At 46.4% G+C, this 22905-nt stretch overlaps 1 protein-coding gene and 1 long non-coding RNA gene across 8 annotated transcripts in view; one reads left to right on the plus strand and one right to left on the minus strand.

Annotated features, from left to right (window-relative positions):
* Positions 1-7532, plus strand: part of Gm40874 — a 49247-nt gene extending 41715 nt beyond the window's left edge. Inside the window, exons 3-4 of the long non-coding RNA XR_872668.3 lie at positions 4635-4773; positions 6912-7532. This is a non-coding gene — a long non-coding RNA (predicted gene, 40874). The remainder of the gene's footprint in view (positions 1-4634; positions 4774-6911) is intronic.
* The window catches only part of Cdhr3 (cadherin-related family member 3), a 59107-nt gene that overhangs the window by 3958 nt on the left and 32244 nt on the right, over positions 1-22905 (minus strand). For 3 of the 7 annotated variants that reach the window (XM_006515190.4, XM_011243893.2, NM_001024478.1), the window contains 10 exons: positions 22480-22669; positions 15641-15812; positions 14358-14460; positions 13232-13330; positions 11186-11412; positions 8881-9052; positions 7247-7491; positions 4607-4788; positions 2638-2651; positions 1132-1163 (listed from right to left, as the gene is read on the minus strand). In XM_006515190.4, the coding sequence (XP_006515253.1) occupies positions 1132-1163; positions 2638-2651; positions 4607-4788; positions 7247-7491; positions 8881-9052; positions 11186-11412; positions 13232-13330; positions 14358-14460; positions 15641-15812; positions 22480-22669 (1436 nt within the window). Of the gene's footprint in view, positions 1-1047; positions 1164-2637; positions 2652-4606; positions 4789-7246; positions 7492-8880; positions 9053-11185; positions 11413-13231; positions 13331-14357; positions 14461-15640; positions 15813-15895; positions 17819-22479; positions 22670-22905 lie in introns of those variants that run through there. The other 4 variants (XM_011243894.2, XR_872429.3, XM_006515192.4 and 1 more) reach the window with 4 other exon arrangements.

Raw genomic sequence — 22905 nt, forward strand, 5'->3', positions numbered from 1 at the left:
CTGAAAGTAGAAGCACTAAGATATTGAGTGCAAATCAAAGATCTTCCTTTAGCTGCACTGATGGCTACCCCTCCCCATGATACATATTTACCAAAAGTATGTGTCTTAGATCATAACAAGGTTTGTCATGGGGGTATCAGAGAAGAGATAAGGGAAGTTATCAAGTTTTATTTCTTCCCAATGAGTCTATCAAGCTCAGTAAGAGAAAGCAGAAGAGAGTAAGATGTGAGTGCTCGTTTGAGTGAGAATGGCCCCCATAAGCTCTTATGTTTGATTGCTTGGTCCTCCTTTGTAGAATTGTTTGGGAAGGATTAGGAGGTGTGGGCTTGTTGAATGAGATGTGTCATTGGGGGTGGGCTTTCAGGTTTTAAAAGCCCATGCCATTCCCTTCCCCGCTAAATCTCCCATCCCTCTCCCTCTCTCCCCAGTGGTTGCATCTCAAGATGTAACCCTCAGCTACTACTGCCCCAGTGCCACACCTGCCTGCCCATTGCCATGCTTCCCACATGGACTCAAACCCTTTGGAACTGTGAGCCCCAAATAAATCACTTAAGTTGCTTTAATGTTTTATCACAGCAGTAGAAAAGCAAGAGAGTGAAGGTGTGACTCTAGCCAGCCTGTGTGCTGCACATAGTGAGACAGCTGGCAGTTTTCATGGGATTTCCCCAGCTATTGTCTCAGAGTGGCTGTCCTTCCTCCCATTTCGTGGTGAGGAATCTAAAGTTTCCAGAGGCTTGGGGATCCACAGGATCGTGTGGCTAAGGGGTAGGTAGACCCAAGCTGTGGACTTTCTCTGTCACTTTCTTGCAAGGCAGTGGAAGAGTTGAGAAAGATTAAATCCCGTGGATTATTGCAGCACCTGCTCTGGTCCTTAAGCTCTGCTTCCCCAAGCACCTTGTTGGAGAGCACAACTCAATATTTATGAAACCCAGAGCAAATATATGAGCAGACATGTCCAGTGAGGGAAGGAATCCTATCAGGATCTTGCCATGCAGCAAGCTATGTCAGCAGCCAAATGCATGAACCTCCCAGAATGCATAAATACTCTTCCAAGGCCTGGTTTCTCTATGTGTGTAGACAGAGACAGAGTGACATTACCCAGGCAAGGTTCCTGTGGCTGACCACACTTACCACCATGGCCTCTCTATTCATTCTTTTTGTGTCTGCAGAGAAAAGAACAGATCAACTTTGAAGCTTCTTAGATGCTAAATAGACCTTAACATTCCATCCACAATGGGATTTCCCTGAGCAGTTTGACTTCAGTCTTACAGACATTGAAAAGGTTTTGTTTTTGTTCTATTGTTGTTTTATTTGTTTGGTTTGTTTTTGTCTGCAGACCTGTTACTTGACAGCTTTCAGTTTTCTTAGAAAACATACACATTTATGGCTAACACATGATTAAAATTTCAAAACTTTCCCTAGATTATTAATAAGCTGTCAAACTATATGTTCACAACAAGGGCTGTTTGACATCCATTCCTTACATCTTGATTAAAAGTAACTGAGTTTGGGCTGCAGAGATGGCTTAGTGGTAAAGAGCAGTTGTTGCTCTTGCAAAGGACCCAGGTTTGATTCCTGGCACCCACATGGTGGCTCACAACCATCCACCACTCCACTCCAAGGGCTCCAATGCCCTCTTCTGTCCTCTGAGGGCATCCAGGATGCATATAAACACATGCATGTCAAACCTCACACAAAATGAAATGAATAAATCTATTTTTAAAAAACTAGAAATCTAGGCAGTCTATGACATTTCTGTTATTATGATACGTTCCCTCTATGTAATAAAAAACCATTATAATCAAAACTTGAACCCTGCATTTATATACTTTGTGCATATCAACATACCCCCATGGATACAATGACTTAAGCAAACATTTATTTTTTAATTACAGAATTGTAAATTCTATGTCCTGTCTCCCCACTTAGCTTGGAGTAGCCTTGAGGTGACAACTCTTCGTCTGGGTTAGGATAGATATCTCCTTGGGCTTGGGGCTCTCAGTAGATCTTGCTCAATTTACCAATTAACTAGTTTGACCTAATGAACTATGTGAACAATGATCAAATCCATTACAATCTGAGAAGAGCGTGTCAGTGTTCTTTCAGAAGAGGCACTTGTTCAAGACAGAGCATTCACTGTCCTTGGGAGCAGCCACCCCCTCCATTGCAGCAGTCAGGAAATGCTGGCTGTGTGTAACGCATGTCCCTACTACAGATAAACTAGGTTCCATGGGAGATAGACCTAGATGATTAAACTGAGCTGGCTAGAGATGAACATGGGTAGAAAGTAGACAAGGCCCAAGTGAGTGGACCAAGTAAGCCAAAAGCACCCTGCACCTTGCACCCTGCACCCTGCATCCTTCTCCCTGCACCCTGACCTTGAATCCTCCACCTTCCACCCTGCACCCTGCATCCTGCATCGTTCATCCTGCACACTGCATCCTGTATCCTTCATCCTTCACCCTGCATCCTCAACCCTTCACCGTGCCCTTTCTTGCTCCAGCAATAGATGCTCTCTGCTTCCCTACGAAAGACATGGATATTCCCTGATTGAACCCACATTAGAGCCTTTTAGCGTAGTATAACAGAGCAAGCAAAAGGCAGCAAAGCAACAGTGAGAACATGTACTGTACATACCTCTTTTCTTTGTCCTATGGGGGAAAGGATAGGCATTAGTTGACTAGACAGAACTCCACATAGATATGCACACATGATAGTGTAGGGCCTCCAGGCATTCTTGGAATTTGGGGACTAGTTTAAAAATGGGCCAGAGATAGAGATCAAAAGGTTCTGGCTACTAGCTGTTCTAAACCAAGCAGTTGATAGCCTGGAGCTATAGAGAGTCTGGGAGTTTGAAACTATTGCTTCTTACAACTCCAGGGAATAGAGTGACTTTGGTGAGGGAGTGAGACCACCAGCTCATTCTTCTTTGCCCAATGTCGCAGCAGGGAGGCTAGAGGACTGACAACTTCAGTTTCCTATAACATGAAAGAGCTGGACTGGGTCTTAATGCCCTTCTCATAAAAGCCTTAGGGGGAAAAACTCTACTGTTATTTCTCACTATTTGACAAGTGTTGACTGCTACATGGTACAACTAACTTTCTGAGAGTACAAGTCTGAGTCTGAATATTAGCTATTTTCTCTTTTGAATTGGGCCATGATGAAATCTGTATTTAGAATTCGAATAGAACAGCCAGGTTCAAGGTTCATATTTACCACATAGCCACATTGCATGTAAGTTGCGATGTCTATTGCAACATCTTTTAAGAATGCTGACTCATATCCCATATGTGAGATCATTATCCTTCATGCTTAAAAAAAAATGACTCTTTTAGAAACAAGGTAGAGTGGTTTTTTTCTATCTTCTCAAAATCATTTGTAAAGAGAGTACAAACAAAAATGTGTTTTTACATTTCAGTAGATGTTCAAGGATTTCTTACTGAAAGTCAAGGCTGCCAGTAGTGCAAACTTCTCCCAATAAATACAGTGGAATGCAAGGCACAGCTTTAAGCTAATGTCTTTTAAACCATCTTACACTCAGACATGTAAAATTACTTGGTAGTTATAGTTAATCTTCAAATACTCTAAAGAGGCATTTGAGTCTTATCATTCTTTTCTTTTTTGCCACCAAGAGGTCCCGAGTGTCAGGGCATCCAGCTCCCAGGACATTTGGGCATTTGGTTAAATTTGGGGTCTAAAATCATGAGCTCACTGGATCTTGGCTATGAAGTTAAAACAACAGCAACTTCAAAACTGTTGCTGTGCAATGGAAGCATTCGCTCGGTGTCAGAAACGCTTACCAGTGCTCTCTCTGAATTTGCTTGGTTAGTTCTGCTGAGGAGGAAGCTGATACTTAAGAGTTTCATGTGCCCGAAGTCAGCTGCCCAGAAAATGAGGGAGCTTAGATTTGAACCTGGAACTTGACCAACTCCAAAAAAGCCTGGCTCACAGTCATTGTGCTCTGGCTGTAAGAGTTACTAAGAATAAATCTGGCCCCAAGAGAAGTCTGTGACAGGCACAGGTTCTCTTAGGAATCACGTGTCTGAGCAAGTGAAGAGTGGGGGGCGGGGGTAGACAAACCTGGCATGCAATTACTGTGTGTTTCCAAGATGGCGGAAATGAGAGTCTTATGCAAGAGAACAGACATGGTCTAATGACATAAAGACCTGAGTGGGTCACTGGTACTCAAAGTTTAATTTTCTAATCTGCTGTGTTGATAGTGGTTGATTTTGCTTCCTTTACTTCCATCCCTGCCTATAAATACTCTACAGAGGAGACTGCATTGTGTTCTGCTGCACTCACGGGGTGTTGGGGGGGGGGAGGTTCAGGAACACTTGTCTAGGCTAAGGTCACTGGAAGCCCACTCACTAAATCCCGTCAGGGCCAGGATAAGCTGCCAGAGAAAGCCAAAGGCCAGGGTCCTGGCCCTACAGGTGACAAAGTGGGTACCCCAGGCCCAAGGGCAGCTAGAATTCTTTCTGTTCATCTCCTATTCTCCCCTTCAAGCTGGGTACCCTGCCCTGTACAAAACCAAACTAAACCCAAGCAAGCAAACAAACAAAAACAAAAGCAAAAACAAGGAAAGTCACAGTCCACCAGAACTTACAGAGGTTTCCTGTCCCTCCTGGTCGTAGAGGAGCAATGTCTGTAGACTGCTTTGGACAGCAGCACCATCAGGGACCCCAGAAGGCCAAGAAGAAGTATGGATCCCAGAGTGACGATGAACGGCACATACCATGCAGATGTGGAGTACACGTTTTCCCTGCGGATCTGGTAGGTAATCCTGGGCTTGGAGGGCAGAGAAGGGGAGGTTGAGAGGAGTAGAAGTGTCTTTGACATTCAGCATTGCAGTGTGTAAAGTGTCTAGGCCACTCTTCCCTCCTATTCTGCAGACCCAACCTCTGTGAGCCTGTAGTTCCTGCTTCTAGCCCTGGCCTCTTTATTTTCTGTCCATTAGATCAGAACCCAGAAAAACTGGGGAACTGCGTATCAGCTCCTGACTTAAGTGCACTGTCTGTCTCTCTTCCCCTCCCTCACGTCTACAAGGTCCACAAGCTATTTCTCTGTTGCAACGCAGCATAATCCAGGGACTAATTTAGCCATTGTCTCTCACTGGGAAGGCAGGAGCCATGAAAGCTGTTTTATTTTTTTTATACCTTGTAAGCTTTTCGGTGTTCGCTCGATCCAGCTGCCACTGCCAGATGAGTGGGCTGTGATCACAGTGAGACTTCAAGTTCGGAATCTGTTTCCCAGAGCGGGAGACAGATAACCAACGAGTCATGAAGATCTCGGAATTGGAAATGTCGAGGTTGGTTATGCTGTAAACCTAAGAGACTAGGCAGTTTCTTCCCAAGGAGCACCTGCCAGCTCTCCCCACTGCAAAGGTCCTCAGTGTTTGCTGTGGTTTGAGAATGGAACCCCACAGGCTCCGTAGGACAAGGAGCTTGCTTGCTGCCAGCCCCAGTGGTTAGGTGTGATTCCTAGAGCCCACCTGGTATGCAGAGAATACCGACTACTGAAAGTTGTCCTCTTATGTCCACACATGTGGGGTGTATACACGCTTGCGTGTGCGCATGCACATGCACACACACACATATATAAATATATATGCACACACACATATATACATGTATGTACACACACATGCACACACACATGCACACACACATACACACACATACAAATACACACATGCACACACAATAGATAAGTAAATAAATAAATGCCATAAAAATCTCAAAAGCAGAAGCTGGAGAGGTGGCTCAGCAGTTAAGAGCGCCTATTGTCCACATCAGGTGACACAATGACATGTGACTCCAGTTCCATGAAACCCAGTGCCCTCTTCTGGCCTCTGTGGGCATCTACATTTATGTGATGCATATACACACAGGCAAGCATATACACATGAGCATAAACAAAATATAAAGAAACCTGCAATTCAATACATTAAAAATGAAGCCCCTCCCCCCAGTTTAGGGGGCGGGGCCTAGCCACAGGCACCCTTGCTGAGTGTGCACCTGCGCAGGCTAGACCTGCTTCCTGGCTCCTCCCAGCTTGCTGCTTCTTGTGACCATGAGGTGAGGGGGCTCCTCCACCACATCTCCTGCTGCTATGATGCTTTGCCCAAGTGTCCATGGCAAAGCAACCATGGCTGCGAGCCTCCTAAAATTATGAACCAAAGTCAATGCTTCCTTCTTTCCGGGTTCTCTGTCAGGCTGGTCCCTGCTATGCAAAAGAAAGCCAACGGACTACCCTGCTCTCTACTCACTGAGGTCTACTTTTTTTTTCTTTTTCCTTTTGCTTTCTGTTTGTCTGGTTGTGTGTGTGTGTGTGTGTGTGTGTGTGTGTGTGTGTGTGTGTGTGTGTTCAGACAGGTTTTCTCTGTGTAGGCCTGGCTGTTCTGAAACTCACTCTGTAGACCAGGCTAGCCTCAGACTTGGAGATCCGCCTGCCTCTGCCTGCTGGGATTCAAGCTGCATGCCATCACCACCCTGCTATTGGGGTCTAGTGACTGCAAAAAAGGAGAGGTGAACGTTGCCAGCCATTGGCAAGACTCTGAGAAGCAGAGTCATTCATAGGCCATTTTCTAACCGGAGGGGGATGTCAGGGAGGGGGGAGGGGAAGGGGAGAAGGAAAAGGATGGGGGGGATACAGGAGGAGGAAAAAAATGCACCCTCTCTGTCCTGATGCCCTCCCTTGCTACAGGCCCATTCAAATTCTATGAGTGAAAGTAACATTTTCTAATTTAAGTTCCTCACCTCTCCTTACCCCCCTACACTGTGAGAGCGTTCCCACAGTGGTGCAGTCTACCACAGTGGACAACCTTTGCTCTGAAACATATCCTCACATAGAAACATGCTTCTTCCTCTTTTGCTTTTTCTTGCCCACCCCTCTCTTTATTTTCTTTTTAGGTATCTTTGACTATCCTGAAACTTCCTCTGAAGCCCAGGCAGGTTCAAACTCACAGAGATCCACCCACCTCTGCTTCCTGAGGGCTAAGGTTAAAGGCGTGTGCCACCACCACAGCTCACATTTTTCTTTCCTGTGAGAAGTCAGTGGCTCTGAGTCCGAGCTCTTACACAGATTCCCATCAGCTAATCCATGGCCCTTCCAAACACATGCCTCAACGTTTTGTTTGTTTGTCTTGTTTTGTTTTTCTGTCTGCCTCACGCTTCTGGGTCAAAGGGTTCCACTGCTATACATCCTAAGGACTTTTGGCTGCAGATTCCAGGTCCCAGATCCTTACCCTGGGAGTTGTGATGGTTGTGGTTGGGTGAGGAATGACTTTAACACTCAGAGTCACTGTCCCTGTTTCAACAAGAGCCTTGGCTTTTGTGCTGCCAGACAGCAAGTTGTCATCAGTAATGTGGACAAGCAGCTGGTAGTCCCAGACGGTATCGAGGCTGCTGTAGTCAAAGCGGGAAGCCAGCAGCAGGCGCGTGATGTTGGAGCCGGCATTGGGAGAGAAGGTGAAATGATTGTTGATGTTGCCTAAAAGAGATTTGACCCATGAATGTTGGTAAAAGAGTAGAAAAGAGGATAAAATAAAGATACAGAAGAAAACTGCATTTGTTTTTATTCCCTTAAATGTCTACACTTTAATTTTTTTATATATGTAGCAGGGTTGGGTCTGTGATACCCTGCAAGTGAGGATATATTGGATAAGAGGCCACAGTGCCCCTATCTTAGAGCCTCCAGGGAGAGAGTTAATTATCCTGGTGTGTGGGCAGCAAGACAGCAGATTGAGCCATACCCCTAACCATGGACCATGCTCGCCTTATGCCTGTGTGGAGCCTGTCTGGCCATCCTGGTGTCAAGGGTCCTGAAGTCCTCTAAAGGAAAGCACCTCCTGATATCACAAGGAGTCAGGTCCAGGTTCTTGTGAATTCACCCCACCTGCTTCCTACACACACGTACACACGCATGCACTCGCGTGCGCGTGCACACACACACACTCACACACACACACACACATGCACACAGCTCTGTTGGGACCCACAACTTGAAGGTGCCCAGGGCAAGAAGAACGCCAGCCCAAGCATGGCTCTTGCTCATCCTCCAGTGTCTCCAGAGTCATTACAGGCTGAAAAATCAGGAAATGGAGCAGATGATGCAATTTTTACTTCCTCAGCAGCGCAAGGCTCGGTAAAGTCCTCGGGACACTCAGTGTGGATTAGCTCCACCCTCAGCAGGCAGCTGAGGTCTCCAGGCGCTGTCTGCCCCTGGGTTTTGTGGCACACCAGGCTCAGAGGTTTCCCACTGCTTTGCCAGGCTCAGCGGGCGGCAGAGGCGGATTTTGAGTCTTTCATGTGGAATTGCTCTGCTTATTGGGGTTTAAATCTCTGGCCCCGGCACTTCATTAGAGGAGCTATTTTGGTCTCATTTCCATTGAGGGGTGCTCTTCCCCCCCTCCTTCCCATGGTGGCATATTTTTAAAGAGAGAGAATGAATGGAGTGGAGAAGTGTTGCTGAGGACATGTTTCAGAACGCATTTAATCTATTTAATCTATTCTTATCCCCAGAGAGGCCTGGGAGTCCCTTCCCCCCACAGCACTTTTCCAGGAAAAGAGGTAGCTGAAGAGAGGAAATAAAAAAATATTATATTCAATATATTCTGGGAATTTGGGGAGAGCATTCTATTAAAAGGATTCATCCTTCCTGGGGCTTTGCAACACCGTGTGGGGGTGAGTCTGGTTGTGGAATATCCGGATAGACTAGATGAGACAGAGAAGCTGACAGCGCTGGGAAGCACAGGGAAGCTTGGATTCTTCATGTAAAATATGCCCTCCCCAGCACTGTGCCCACCGCAGTGTATAATCTAAGACCCGCTGCCTTGTTCCTTCCCGAATGGCCCAGGATTGTTGATACTGAGCCCAGTACCTGAGCCAATGGAGTATCGAAAAGAACTGGGGCTAGAATCAAGGTCAGTGCACGTCAGCTTGAAATTCTGAATGTTTGTGCCAACTTTTAGATCCACTGGGATGGCCATGAAGTAAAAATTTGGAGTACATACTGGCTTTTCATCATTTTCTCCAAGGATGTTCACAGTAACCTAGAACAGCAGGAAGGTGGTTTAGAATATTATTACATGCTAGTCGGTGTGTGTAGAGATAGGGGTGCAGAGGTCAACTTGTGGTTGGACATTCTTTCCTATCACGATGTGGCCCCCAGTGATCAAACTCAAGTTTTCAGGCTTGGCAGCAATCACCTTTATTTGCTGAGCCGTTTCATCAGCCCAAGCCTTAAGAGCTAAAATGCATCGAGCATTCACTGCGTGGGATATGGAATTTGCATGAATTCATTGATTTAACCTCATGTGTTAGAGAGAACATGATAGCTCTTGTCTACAGATGAGAAAAAAGGGAACTCAGAGACAGTAAGTAATTGACAAAGAACCATTCAAATAAATAGTGAGAGGCTGAGCTAAGATTTTAGTGTGGTTTTGTCTTGATTCAAATCCTTTGCTGTTAGCTTCTTTGCTGCGTATATGCATGTGCAGCTCTCTCTCTGTGGGTCCCTGGAGGGTGGGGCCCAGGCAGTATCTGTTATGTTCTGCAGTTGACTGTGCCACGCAGCCTGGCCTCCTGCTTTTGCCACGGTCTCACCTGCAGCCTGGGCTGACAGACCTACACTGAGTCCCCAGCTGGCATGCCACAAGCAGGCATGTAGATCTCTCATTGCTGGGCCTCAGGTCTGGTGAACTGACTGGAACACCGGCCAGCAGAGGACCCCACATTTTCAGTCCTATGTGATCATTTTGGCTCATCATGCTATTTAAAGGCTTATGAATTTTGAGTCATATTCATTCTCCTTTTGAAATGGAGGGATTTCAGCTATTTCTAATACTGGGAGTAAATTGAAATATTCACTCTAGTTAGCTTCCAGACTGGAGTCCATACATTTCTGTCTTTAAAAAAAAGAAACACAGGCACCCTAGCAAACACAGCAATCAATTCCAACTTTCCCTGGATAGGAATATTGAGCCTCCTGAATCTCTGAGCACACCATCCCATTAACTCAACACAGGTCGCCAGAGGAACCGAACTACCCGGCCCTCATTACTCACATGACTTTCCATAGAAATAGGGTCACAGAGATAAATCTTGTCCATACCCTCTCAGAAAATTGGGAGCATGACTAAGGAATGAATTCACCCTCCTCGATGCAAGCCCATTGCTGTCCCTCCCACACAGGCTGCCAGCTAGGTTGCCCCCCACATACCTTTTCCCTTCACTAATGGATCTTTATGGCCATCACATAGCTCTTAGATCACCCTAACAATCATCCCACAGACACACCAGGGACTCACGGGGTGCTTGTGGGAGGCACCAGCACTCCTCGGAAACATGTCTGGTGTGGTATGTGAACTCCACACACTTGTGTGCTGAGAATCTGCATTCAACAAGAGCCTCAACATGGACCTCTGAGAAGCAGTGGCTCGGCAGGCAACTGTGATAGTTTGGATGTGGGTAAGACTTGTACCCAATGTGGTACTGCTGTGTAGTGCCAGGTACTATGGGAGGTGCAGGCTTGTGGGAGGTCCACGGGTCATTGAGGGGACTCAAAGGAATGGTGAGACCCAGTCCTGTTCTCTCCTTGCTTCCTGACTCTTGAAATGTGAGCATTATCTAAAACACATATTCCCACCACATGCCATCTTCACTACAGGCACAAACAGATGGGCTTAAGTCTTCAGCACCAGGATCCAAAGGGTACCTCTCTTTACTTCAGCCATAGCCACTATGTGATTTTATCATCATGGTACAAGGTTGAGTCACGGGGTCACTGTAATGTCTACTCTGTCAGGTGTGCATGGGGGGCGGGGGCAGAACCAGGCAAGGCTGCTTCAGGAAGAGATTAAGAACTACAAAACCAAACGCTCTGGCAGCTTGCCACTCACCACCAACCCATAGAAGAAAAGCAAGATCTAAAGTGCCCTAGGAGGAGCTTTGTTCCACCAAGTGGCTTTGTGGCTTCAGTAGATATGCCAGTGTCTTGCCATTAGTCTTAGTGCATCTCTCAATTGCTCAATATGAGCCTCAAATTGTTGCAGATCTTTATGTCCTGGGAATGTTTTTCACTCTTCTCTTCATCTACCCATTCTGCCGTAGCCACATGCTGAGGGTGTGGAGACCCCAAGTCAACCAGCTGAGTGAACGTTAAGAGACCCAACAGCCACACTCACAGTGACTGAGCTCCTGTCCTCGCCGTTGGTGGCCTCGACGGTGAGAATGTAGACAGAAGTGGTTTCATGGTCTGCTTGAGTTATTAGTTGGAGTTCTCCTGTCTTGGGGTTAATCCAAAATATGTTTGGGTACTGGAGGCTGGACCCTCCTCTGGATACGGAATACACCACTGGAGTCCGGGGGAAGTCTGCATCGGTAGCTCGCACCTGCCCAATCTGGGTTCTAGCTGCAGGAATAGAGTATGCCTATTAGTACTGACCTGGGGGGAGGTATCCTCACTGCCATTGACAGACTGTTAGAAGCTTCCTAGTTGTCACAAGTCTGTGTGTTTTATAGAGTAAGTTTGAATGGCACAGACAAGCCTGCCATCCCCACTCCCAACCTTTAACAGTAGCACTGTCTAAAAACCTCTTGCACTTTTCAAATTTTCTAGAATGAGCTATCGGGGCTGGAGAGGTGGTATCTTGGTGGTGCTCTTTCAGAGGACCCAGATTGATTGTCAGCACCTACATGGCAGCTTGCAACAACCTGTAACTACAGTTTGGGGAGAGCTGACTCCCTCTTCTGGCCTCTGCAGGCACCAGGCACTCACACAATGCACTAACATATTTGCAGGCAAAGCATTCATACACACAAAATACAAATAAATAAGTCTCTAGAAAAAGAGCATAGCACTTGGTGAATACCGAGTGTAGATGCTTAAATTTATTTATTTCTACTTATTTTTACAAGAGTTGGTACGGCTGCTGAAGTTCTTGTTTTGCAGAAGTTCTTTATCATAAATTACGTTCTTGTTGGAGGGAGATCCTGTTATACACTCCTACAGGCTAGCATCAAGGGTGTGACCTCTGGAAGAAGGCCAAAGTCACAGTAGCAAGATCAGGGGATTTATTAAATGTTTGGTCCTGTTCAGTATGTAGAACACACTGGGCAAAGTGTAAGGAGCAAAATGTGCTCCCTGGACCATCTTTTTGTGCTCTGTTTTGAGACATCATGTCAGAAAATAGAGACTGTCACAAGGAGAATAAAATGAGCCTGAGTAATTGGAGGAGGCTCTGCTTTTGATTTGGCTCTGTTTTTCATTATAGAAGAAAAGCCCGTGATCTCAAGGTACATGGCTGGGATGCATCTGTTATATTTGACAGAATATGCTAGATAACATAGAAAGCTAACACTTATTATCTTCAAGTCGGAGAAAATGAAGAGAAACTGAAGCTGGGAGCAAGGATTTTCTCTGTTTTTGTTTCTGTCTCTGTCTGTCTGTCTGTCTCTCTCCTCTCCCCTCTCTCTTTCTCTCTCATGTGTGTGTTCTTGTTTCCTATTATCTATCTATCTATCTATCTATCTATCTATCTATCTATCTATCTATCTATCTATCTATCTACCTATCATCTCTGTCTCCACACCCTGTGTGTGTGTGTTTTCTCACAGGGTCTCACATAGTCCATGCTGACTTTGAACTTGCTATGTAAGAGCAAATGGCTCTGAACTCCTGTTCCTCTTGCCTTCACCTCCCAAGTGCTAGGATTACAGGCATGTGCCACTATGTCAGTCATGAGAATTTTTTCTTGATGGGACAATAGCCCATGAAAATCAAAGTACTATTATAAAGGCAGGAAGTAAGACTGCCAATGAACTAACGAAGGAGGAGGAAGTGCTCTTGCTTTGCCTGTAAATAAAGAAACTAGAGAAGTGGTAAATCTTTTCCCTAGTTGGAAATTCCATCTGGTGAACCAGTGAGCTGGTTAAAAACCACAGAAGAGACCAAGAAAAACTTCAGTTCACAACACCAGTGATTGTAGGATGAGCAGAATAAAGCAGACAGAAAAGGAAGCAATCAAGGCATTCAGAGAAATGTACTTTAATCAAGTTTTCAAAATCCATGTTTCACCTGGAGGTCTCGGCAGTGGCAAGAGCAACTCAAGAGTGGGGTGGAGAGGAAGAAAGGGGGCAGAGGGAGAGGGAAGGGCAGAAGGAGAGGCAGAAGTCATGAAGAGCCTGAAGTCAGATGAAGCCGTCGGACTTGGGACTTGGCCCCTCCCTACCTGGTCTTCTTTCTGGCACATCAAACACGTACGATGGCCTTTCAAAGATGAGAGGAAATTCATTTTCTGGCCTTGTTAGGATAGAGATGTAGATGCTTTCTAAATATGGAAATAGAAACAAATCCAAATCACAACCTGTACTCGTTTGTTCAGTGAGCATTTTGAAAGTACCTCCTGATGTGCGTGGGCTCTGGGATACAGGTGGAAACCTGGCTTCAAGACGCTGAGTTGTAGGCTCTCTGACACAAATACAAGCCACTGTAGAACCTGGAGGAGAAAGTCTGAGATGATCCTGACAATGATTGAGAGGGGCAAGTGGGCAGTATGAAGACAGGGGCAGTGTGGGGTGGGGGGGAGTGTGGAGTTGGGGATAGTGTGGGATGGCAAATGGTATGGAGTGGGGGATAGTGTGGGATGGGGGATGGTATGGAATGGGGGATAGTGTGGGATGGGGGATGGGATGGAATGGGGGATGGGATGGGATGGGGGATGGGATGGAATAGGGGAGAGCGTGGGATGGGGGAGAGTGTGGGATGGGGATGGTTTAGAATGGGGGAAAGTATGAGATGGGAGAGTGTGTAGTGGGGGCTAGTGCCTAATGGTGGACAGTGAGGTATGGGGACAGTATGGAGAGAGAGACAGTGTGGAATTAGGATAGTGCAGAAAGGGGAGGAGCATGGAATGGGAGGAAGAGTTCTAGCCATGTCCAAAAACACCTCGGTATAAAGCTCCTTGATTCTCTCTCTTGCAAGTGATTTGGTGCAGTTGAAGAGAAGGGAAGTTGGAGGGAGTGGGGAGGTGCAGCCACTGAGTAAGGCAGTAGCCAGGTCATAGAAGTGCTGTGTGCCAAACCCAAGAGTTTAACCATGAACTTGACAGGGAGTGGTACATTGGCATTTGCATTTCAAAAAAAAATATCACTGACAGAAACAGTGAAGCCGAATGGGAAAGGAACAAGACTGAAGAACACTCTTGAAGTACTGTAACTCGGCCAAGAGGAAGAAGCTATCGGGGACCAATTGGTGTAACAGGGAGGCTCTGTGCCCCAAACCTAGAAGTAGCGAGTGCAGTTTAGCCATTGATGCCCACGGGGATGCCATGTGGAGTAAGTCACAAAGGTACTTGCTTTTGTAGTATGGAGGAGCAGCATCCTGCACTTGGATCATCACATTGTACACATTGCCAACTGCAAGGTTGCTTGGATTTTCATAGTCTAGATCACCAGTCAACTAGGTCAAAACAGATAATACGTTACATGGCACAAACAGCCCATTATTGAACTGCCAGGTCCGTTTTCATACAGTTAGTGGCCATGTAAATTTGCCAGCATCCTTTGGGAAAGCATTTGCTAGGGCACTTGAGGAGCTGTGAGACCATACTGTAACACTGCTAGAGAACTTACTCAGGATTTAGCAGCAGAGAAACATGTCTCCAAGGATGCACATACCCGGCACTTCTGTCCAACAAACAAGGCTCAGACTTTCAGGCCAGTGGGAGAAAAGCCCAATACCGAATCTTTTATACAGGAATAGTTCCATTATTTAACATACTTATACAAATATATAGAGATACACAAAAACACATAGAAAAGAAACAAGAAAGCTATAGCAGACTGTTAACATGGTGGTGCTCTTCAGTGCTCCCTACATTTTAAAACGGTGGACATGGATTAAGAACCTAAGAAAAATATGAATTTCCCCAAAATAGAAATTAGTTTTTTAATGATACCGTTACTCTCTAGGGGATTGAAGCCGGCTTGAGGCAGGAGGTAAGAAAGGAGGCAGGCTGAGGAGGAAGGTGGTGGGTAACTTGCTCTCATGCCCAAGGTCGGCTGGAAACACCCCTCAAGTCCCGCCCACTTGCCCCGACCTTCCTTTTTGCTCTTTTCCCCACACCCTATGCAGGAGCCCGGTGTGTGCAGAGACCTCACAAGCCCTGCCTTTCATGCCTGCCCACCCAATCTGCCTTTGCCCCTGCGCATACTTTCTGCCTGCTCCTTGTTTGACTCTCTGTAGGGCCTCTGGTGTCCAATGACGCAGAATCCATCAAGATGGCCCAGGCCCCGCTTTCTCTCCCTTGTACCTCATTTGAGGAGCAGGCACTTAAATAACAGAGGAGATGGTGTGCAGAGGGCACTGCCGTGTCTACAACGGCTCACTAAACCGAATGCAAACACAAGTCACGCAAAGTCCTGAGCACCCCAGCACAGCTCTGTGTAATGAACGATACTGAAGTCTGGGTGAAATAAAGAGCTCCCAGGAACACACAGCCACCATTAAGTCTCTCTGTTATCGTGGCTCTGAGAGGGGACTGCCTTGCAAATTTCTCTCTGCAGGATAGCAAAAGCACCGTGCATGTTGGACCAGCTTCCCCGGTGTCCTTTTAATGATACAATGACCATAAACTGACCACAATTCTCCCAGAGCCAGCTGGATGCTGTGAAAATCTGCGGCTGCTCCCCGCTCCAGATGGCGTGGTAAAGTTGAATTTGTTGTTTGGAGCTTCGCTGTCATCATCAAAGCAGAACTTGTTCAGGTCCAAAAGCAACGTCCCGTTGGCTGTTCTTTCAGGCAACATAATGCTGGCAAAAAGACATAATTCAATATTTTCCCCCTAACAAATGGCAACTGAGTAGGCCTCCTAACCTAGGCAGAAGCTAGATACCTCTTCATTTTCTGTTCGACAGGTTCTTGGCTGTCACAGTATCATCCTTACTGGTCTCACCAATCCTGCCCCCGAGTCCTTTCTGAGTGCTTTTAACACAACAGTCAGAGGTACCTTGTTAGTATCAGGTCACGACAGTATGCTCCTGAGACCTGACAAGCTAGGTGACCTCCCTTCAGTCACCATCCTAACTTCCGGCCATGGGACTCTTCTCACCGGCTCCTACTTAATCTTTCTGACCTCAGCTTCTCCTTATTCACGCTCCGCCCCCTCCAGCTCCGCCCACCATTCTGGCCTCCAGTTGCTCCTTACACAGGCCACCAAGGCTCTAGCCCCAGGGTCCTGCGTTTGGAACGCTCCTCCCTCCTCCGGCAGATCTCCAGAGTGCTCCTCAGAGTCCCACATAGCAATAGCTCGGTCCCTAGGGTGGTAATCTTGGGAGGTGGTGGAACCTCTAAAAGGCAGAGCCATCCGTAAGTAAATCTAGGTACGTCGGCATGCCCCTAGATTGGACTGCGGGACTCCACCCTTTTCTCTCTTTCAATCCCCAGTCACGAGGGGCGTGGTTTTACCCTACTGTGGGCTCCTACCATAATTTGTTATCTTGCTATAGGGTTCAAAGCAATGGGGCCCACCTATTACCTTCTGAAATCTCCGAAACTGTGAGCTGAACTAATCTTTCTTTGGTGTTCATTATCGAGATGGAAAACGGACTAATAACCTCCTTACATTTCCTTGAGTATCTAAGCTAATATCACATTCTTTAAAAAATACTAATGATTCCTATCCACTGTTTCATCTGTGGTTTGCCTCTTTATTTGCAATTCTTAGAACTTATCCAACACACTACGTATTTTACTTATTCAGCCTGTATATTGTCTACTTCCACCTAGAATATATACTGTTCGAGGGCAGGGGTCATCATCTGCTTTGTTCTTTGCCCTGTCAATAAATATCTGTGAGATGAATGAATGGTAGCATGTAAGAACATGGCTGTGAAAAACCCAAGAGAAATGAGATTTCCACACCCAGGTTGGAAAACCTTACCCATATACCCCACCATCAGTAACCCAGCAACAGTGCCTTTGTCAGCAGCAGCAGCCAAAATGTGACACACTTCCACAGGTGCCCTATGCAGATGCACTCACTATACCCCGTTATAAGAAGCCAGTGCTTTCTCTTCTGGGCCTCTTTTTTTTCCCTTTTACCCTTGCTCAGAGGCAGCTTCTGGATACCTGCCTCCCCAGAAAACCTCTTGCAGTAAATTTCTGTTGCTGCATTCCTTAGCTCTGACAAACCAAGGTCCTCTGCTGCTAAATCCTAATGCTGACTGCTGGAGTTTTAACTTGAGAGAAAATCCCTCAGCTCGCATTCTTCGAAGATTGGAAGTTCCTTGACATTTGTCCTGAAGGCTTCAGTGTCCTAGAGGGGCATCTCAATTCCTCCCATTGTTGAGACAAACCCATTGTTCTCCATTCAGAGGGAATAAGAGAGAGTTTATCTGGGGTCACAGCCCAACAGCACAAACTCACGGTCCTCCAAATATCATGGAATGCTGTCGAAGTGGCTCTATGAGGGTCACTATGGAACAAAAAAGTCATGTTCAAAGTATTTATCAAATACACTGGCGGGGCCCGCAGGTGGATTACAGAAAATCGGGGGAAACTGCAATACCTTTCAGATGTTATCTGATGGCATTCTTTGGTTTCAGATTGGTGGAAGCCAGTGTCCTGCTAGGAATACATTTTAAAGTTTTGATCATCACAAGGATGTTAGATCAAACACAGGTAGGCCACAAATGACTTTCAAAGAGACTGAATGTAGCCCAAGATAATTTGGCTTTGGCTTGCAACACTTTAACTCTCCATAATCATGAACTTCTACCATTTGTTATCATAGAATCTTTAATACAGGCTCAGATTTCTCCTTCCTTCCTTCCTTCCTTCCTTCCTTTCTTCCTTCCTTCCTTCCTTCCTTCCTTCCTTCCTTCCTTCCTTTCTCTCTCTCTCTCTTTTTTCCATCTGTCTTTTTTCTTTCTTTTTTTCTTCCTTTCTTTTCTCCTACTTCTCTTTTATCCAAAAGACATTTATTAAGGGTCAACTCTGAAGTCCTAGCCTCAACCTCTGGCCTAGCCAAGCTTGGTTAGAGAGACTGAGGAAAACTAACTTCTGAAAGCTATAGAGGGCTGTGCTCACATTTCCAGTTTCTCCTTTTCCATATTCAAAACAGGCATTAGCTTTTGCTACATGACACACTGACCCCAACCCTAGTGACATGAAATATCAGCATTTACTGTTGCTCGCCATTCTATGGATCATCTGGTAGCTCTTTTGGTTCTGGTGGGACATGGTTGGTCTCTGTGGTCAATGGACGGTGGATTAGGGATGGAGGTTTGGGCTGGGCCTATTCATAGGACTAGGAGTGGGAAAGGATTGCATCTGGTTCTCAGAGCACTCAGACTACGACAGGGTGTAAAGTCCTCTGATTCTTGGTATCATCTCTCTACAACCAAAGTACACTCCTTCTGCACTCTACAGCCTCTTCTTGTGACAGCTCAGCAACAGTGGAGCAAGGATAGTGTTAGGCTGTGACCATTAACAGCATCTGCTTGCTAGAGAGAGCACAGCTGTCCCCGTGTGTTGACAAGACCACACTGGCAGAAAGCACATCTGCCGTTTTGTTTCTGCTGTCACTGTGCAATGCCATGGTTTTAGTCATTGATTCTTCGAATAGGGACGTATTGAATACTACTGAGTGCTTTAAGAAGTATCTCTAATTCCGTTGTCTCTAAGAGGTCTGCACCCTTGCAAAGAGGAGTTTGGAGGGGGTTCAAGGCTTACCTAAGAAAGCTAAAGCCTCTGGGCATGATTCTTGGCTGTCTGCTAGGATCGTTGCAAACCTGAAGCTCTGTTGTGACGGGGCAAGGCAGTGCAGAAGCTCTTCCATCTTGTCTCCTTGCTGAGGCCACTTCAGGTTTAACTAGATTTTGATCCCCTGGGTGGAAAATCCCAACTACCCAACTCTGTTCTAGGAACCAAAGATGAGGCTGTCCTAGCTAACTTATTTCAGCTTCTGTAAACTGCCAGTTTCTGTGGAACCCCTCTAGCCAATCACGTAGCTTTGCTTCCGAGAAGCTGCCTGCCTCAAAGGGCTTACTTCTGCGAAGGCCCCTGCAGCTTCTGAGAGAGAAGCAGGGCATGGTTTCTGCCTTAAAACACTCCATGTTCTGGATACTTGGGGCTACACCTAGGTCCATGCCCACTTAGAATTTGTATTGGCTACACACTATATCTAAGTGGTCATCTGTGGTGAGCTCCCCATAATGCTATCACGTAGATCTAGGCCATAGATGTTCCTGGATCTAAGGTTTAATAAGAATACTGCAGAACTGGGTGAGTGCATCATCTAGAGAATTTGGGATCCTGGTGCCAGATTCTCTCCCTCCTCTCTCTCTCTCTCTCTCTCTCTCTCTCTCTCTCTCTCTCTCTCTCTGTGCCTGTTACATGCTAGGCACACACTTTAAACTACATCAGCAGTTCTGACATGGTCTTTCATTTCTCTGGGTATTTTTCCTACAAACATTTCTCTTGGGAAGCCACGCCCCCTCACCCATCGATCCTTCCTTCCTCTCAGGGGAGCTGCTGAGCTGCTGCTCTCCCTCACAGCCGTCAGACCCCTGGGGCCCTCCCTGGGCAAAGGTGACTGTGCCCAGCAGCTTCCGAATCCACCTCCTGCTCCCGAGCGAGCAGCTTGCAAAACACTCTCAGCCAAGTGTTCTGCAATTTACAACCCAAGCAGAGGCCATCTAGCTGCCTTTGGCGCCTCTACTGGAGCCCTGGGCTCATTCATCATCAACCTGGGAAAGCTACAGGCCCTCGGTGCAAGGACATGGGAGCTTGTAAGGACCTGCCTCCTCCGGGCTGTGTCTGTCCGTGCCCCCCCTCCCCTCCCCAGACGCTGAGCCTCCAGCTCTCCCCCAGCTGCTCCCGTTAATGAATGCTGGCTCCCAGCCCACCCACTCCCTAGCCTATCACTTCAAAAGTCACAGTGTTCTAGTATAAATGTCAGAGGCCGTGGAGCTCCGTTTTCTTTGTCCTGTGGTTTTGTTTTGCTCGCATGTCTGGCATTGTAACGGCTGGGATGGAGAAGGGTTTAAAGATAGGATGGTGAGTACACTGGACAGGGCTCCTTAGTCCCACGGGTCTGGGATGTTCAGGAGCCAAGGTTGGGGTTGAGGGGTGGGGTGGGGACATACAGGCTGAACTCTTGAAGTGAAGATTTCCATTTTCCAGCTCAAAGAAACAAGCCATTTCATGGTCCTGCCTCATGTCTAAGCCTTCAACAGCCCAGCTGAGAGTTACCCTCCCTGGAAAAGCCTGGAGGTGATGGGACGGTCGCACTATTTGGAATTATCTTCAGTAATGAATGTAGTTAGCATAGTTACTGATTTACTGTGAGGGACTTCAGGGATAATTTGGAGAGAAGATCAGGACTCTGTGGACTTGCCTGGAGGACCTATAATATTCAAAATGTGATTTTACCAGGTAATGTGGAACTCTGTTTGGAAATTGTCCTATCATCTCAGGGGACTCTGGACCACAGGAAGCCAGAAAATTCAATGAACTTATTTGAGAAAAAGAGAAAACAAACAAAGGGGATTGAGACAGCACAGTCTGCTCCAGGCACTGATACACTCAGTGCAAAGGAACAGAGAAGAGCCCGAGGGCTTAGGATAGCAAGAGAAGACTTCCCCAGGGTACACTTGGACCACTGCAGAGGGCTAGTGTAGATGTAGATTTTCAAGGGAAGTGGGTGAGTCTGCAAAATTCCATTCCATCTCTAGGGTCCAGACTTCCTTTAGCAGAGTATGAACTTAATTTGTGCATGATGTTGTGTAAGCCACACCCTAGTTATCTATGGCCCCCACCCCTCCCATCTAAGAGACTGAGCATTTTGAATGCTCAAGTTGGTAGAGTAGTCTACTAGAAGGACATCCATGACCTGGTGACTGCTGCCCAGGCTATGTGCCCCCCACAAGCCTCCCCAGTCCCCAGTCTACAACATGGTTTGGCCTTCAACTGGGTTAGCCAGGGCCTTAGCAGAAAGTAGATAGCAAATGAGGATACTTCTAGGAGACTCAGTAAAGAGATGATTGCAAAGGGCTGGTACATCTCTCAGCTCTAATAAGCCTGGAGCATCCTTGCCACGCAGAGACTGGGAAGTACCAGCGGAGGGAGAAGTCCCTAAAACTGGAATCTAGGAACTAGGAGTACTGTGTGCAAAGGGCTACCTTACAAGAACTGAGCCCCTCAGAACACGAAGGGTGCAGGGTTGAAAGGGGGGCAGTTGATAAACCATCCCCAGCCTCACTCTTCCCCTTTTTATGAAAGCTCCCCCATTGGTCACGAGAAGATGGTCTGCAAAGAAGGGGCATAGGGTGAGGCACATGGTGGATCTGAAATGTGTCCAGACAGACTGAGAGCCACAACACAGTTCCCCTAGCACTGAGTAGAGCATGAAAGTTGTGAAAAAGGGTAAGCTGGTCAAATGAGCATAATAGCTATTGATAAGCCCGGATGGTCTTTGTCAAGGCTCTTTGCCTTTAGCATGGCCATGCTATGTATTAAATCTGCCCCAAATCACCAGGAGCAAACCCGGAAAAAAAGCAGTCAAAGATAGCCCAAGAGACTCTGCCAATAAGGTCATCAAAACAGAGGCCAGTTCTGATACTCAGTTTCACTTCAGATGCAGGGCACTCTGCCCACAAAGGGTCTTTGCTGAGATGCACTCCACCCCCAAACTGACCCCATTCAGACTTCCAGGGACTGGCTAGCAAAAAAACATGGAACTCAAGCTATTATGGAAGAATTCCCAATTGTGTGGCTTTTTGATAAAATAGCAGCAAAATGAGCAAGGGTATGTTCTGTGTGTATCCAGAGAGTCTGATACCTCCTTCTGACCTCTGTAGGAAACCAGGTAGGCATGTAGTGCACAGCCATATATTCAGGCAAAACACTAACATACATAAAATAAAAATAAACAATTATTAAAAGGCTTTACTTTAAACTGATTGTGAATTAACTGTGAGTCAAAGAACAAGTGAAAATAATATAACTCATGTCTCAGATACATTCTGTATTTCCCCTCCACATGTATGCAATTAAGTCGTGTCAGGTGAATTAGATTTTTGTTTCGTTTTACCCACTGACTTGTTTTGATTTATTCATATTATATACTGAGATTTCTTTGGGAGTGCTTGGTTACTAATTCTGACTCTCCAGCATCTATTACAAGTGCTAACAGCACCATTTCACCCCTGGCAGTAGTAAGTAAAGAAAAGACACAGTCCAGAGAGGGCCTGTGGTGCAAATGGAACAAAATTAAAAAGCTGTAAAAACAGGTGGAAAGTGAAGGAGAAATAATGAGGAGGGATGGAAATGGGTAAGGAATAACAAAACGATCTTTGAAGGAAATGGGACACCTCAAATCGGCTTGTAGAGAGTCAGTCCCCAATGCCATGCCTTATCAGAGAATCCATGGGTCAAGCACCACCCAAGAGGGGATACATTCCAACTGGTGACTACCTGAAAGTGAGCTTTCTGCATGTTGCAGGGTTGTCATTGATGTCTTCCACAATGAAGGTTATCTGCATGCGGTTCTCCTGACCCCCAGAGGGCCTGTCTCTCACTCGAACTTCCAGAGAAATGATGGGATTCTGTCTCAGTTCGCCTGCATCTCGATCTAGCCTTCGGGCCACTTGGATTGTCCCTGTCACTAAGGAGGCAAAGATTAGAAGACAATGGAGAACACAGGAAAAGACTGTGCCAGAATGATGATCAGCTTGCACCGGGAATAGCCCCTCTACAGACATGTCGTGTGTTTCTGGGTTTGATGTTTATTGGAACACCTGACCTGATCTTTCTCTAAAGCTACACTTTACAGTTCAGGGTTGGGCCCTGAGTACAGCACTGTCCACTGCTGACAGAACTGGTGGGTAGCTGACTTCAATT

This window comes from Mus musculus, chromosome 12, assembly GCF_000001635.26.
Source record: "Mus musculus strain C57BL/6J chromosome 12, GRCm38.p6 C57BL/6J".
NCBI classification, from domain to species: Eukaryota; Metazoa; Chordata; class Mammalia; order Rodentia; family Muridae; genus Mus; species Mus musculus.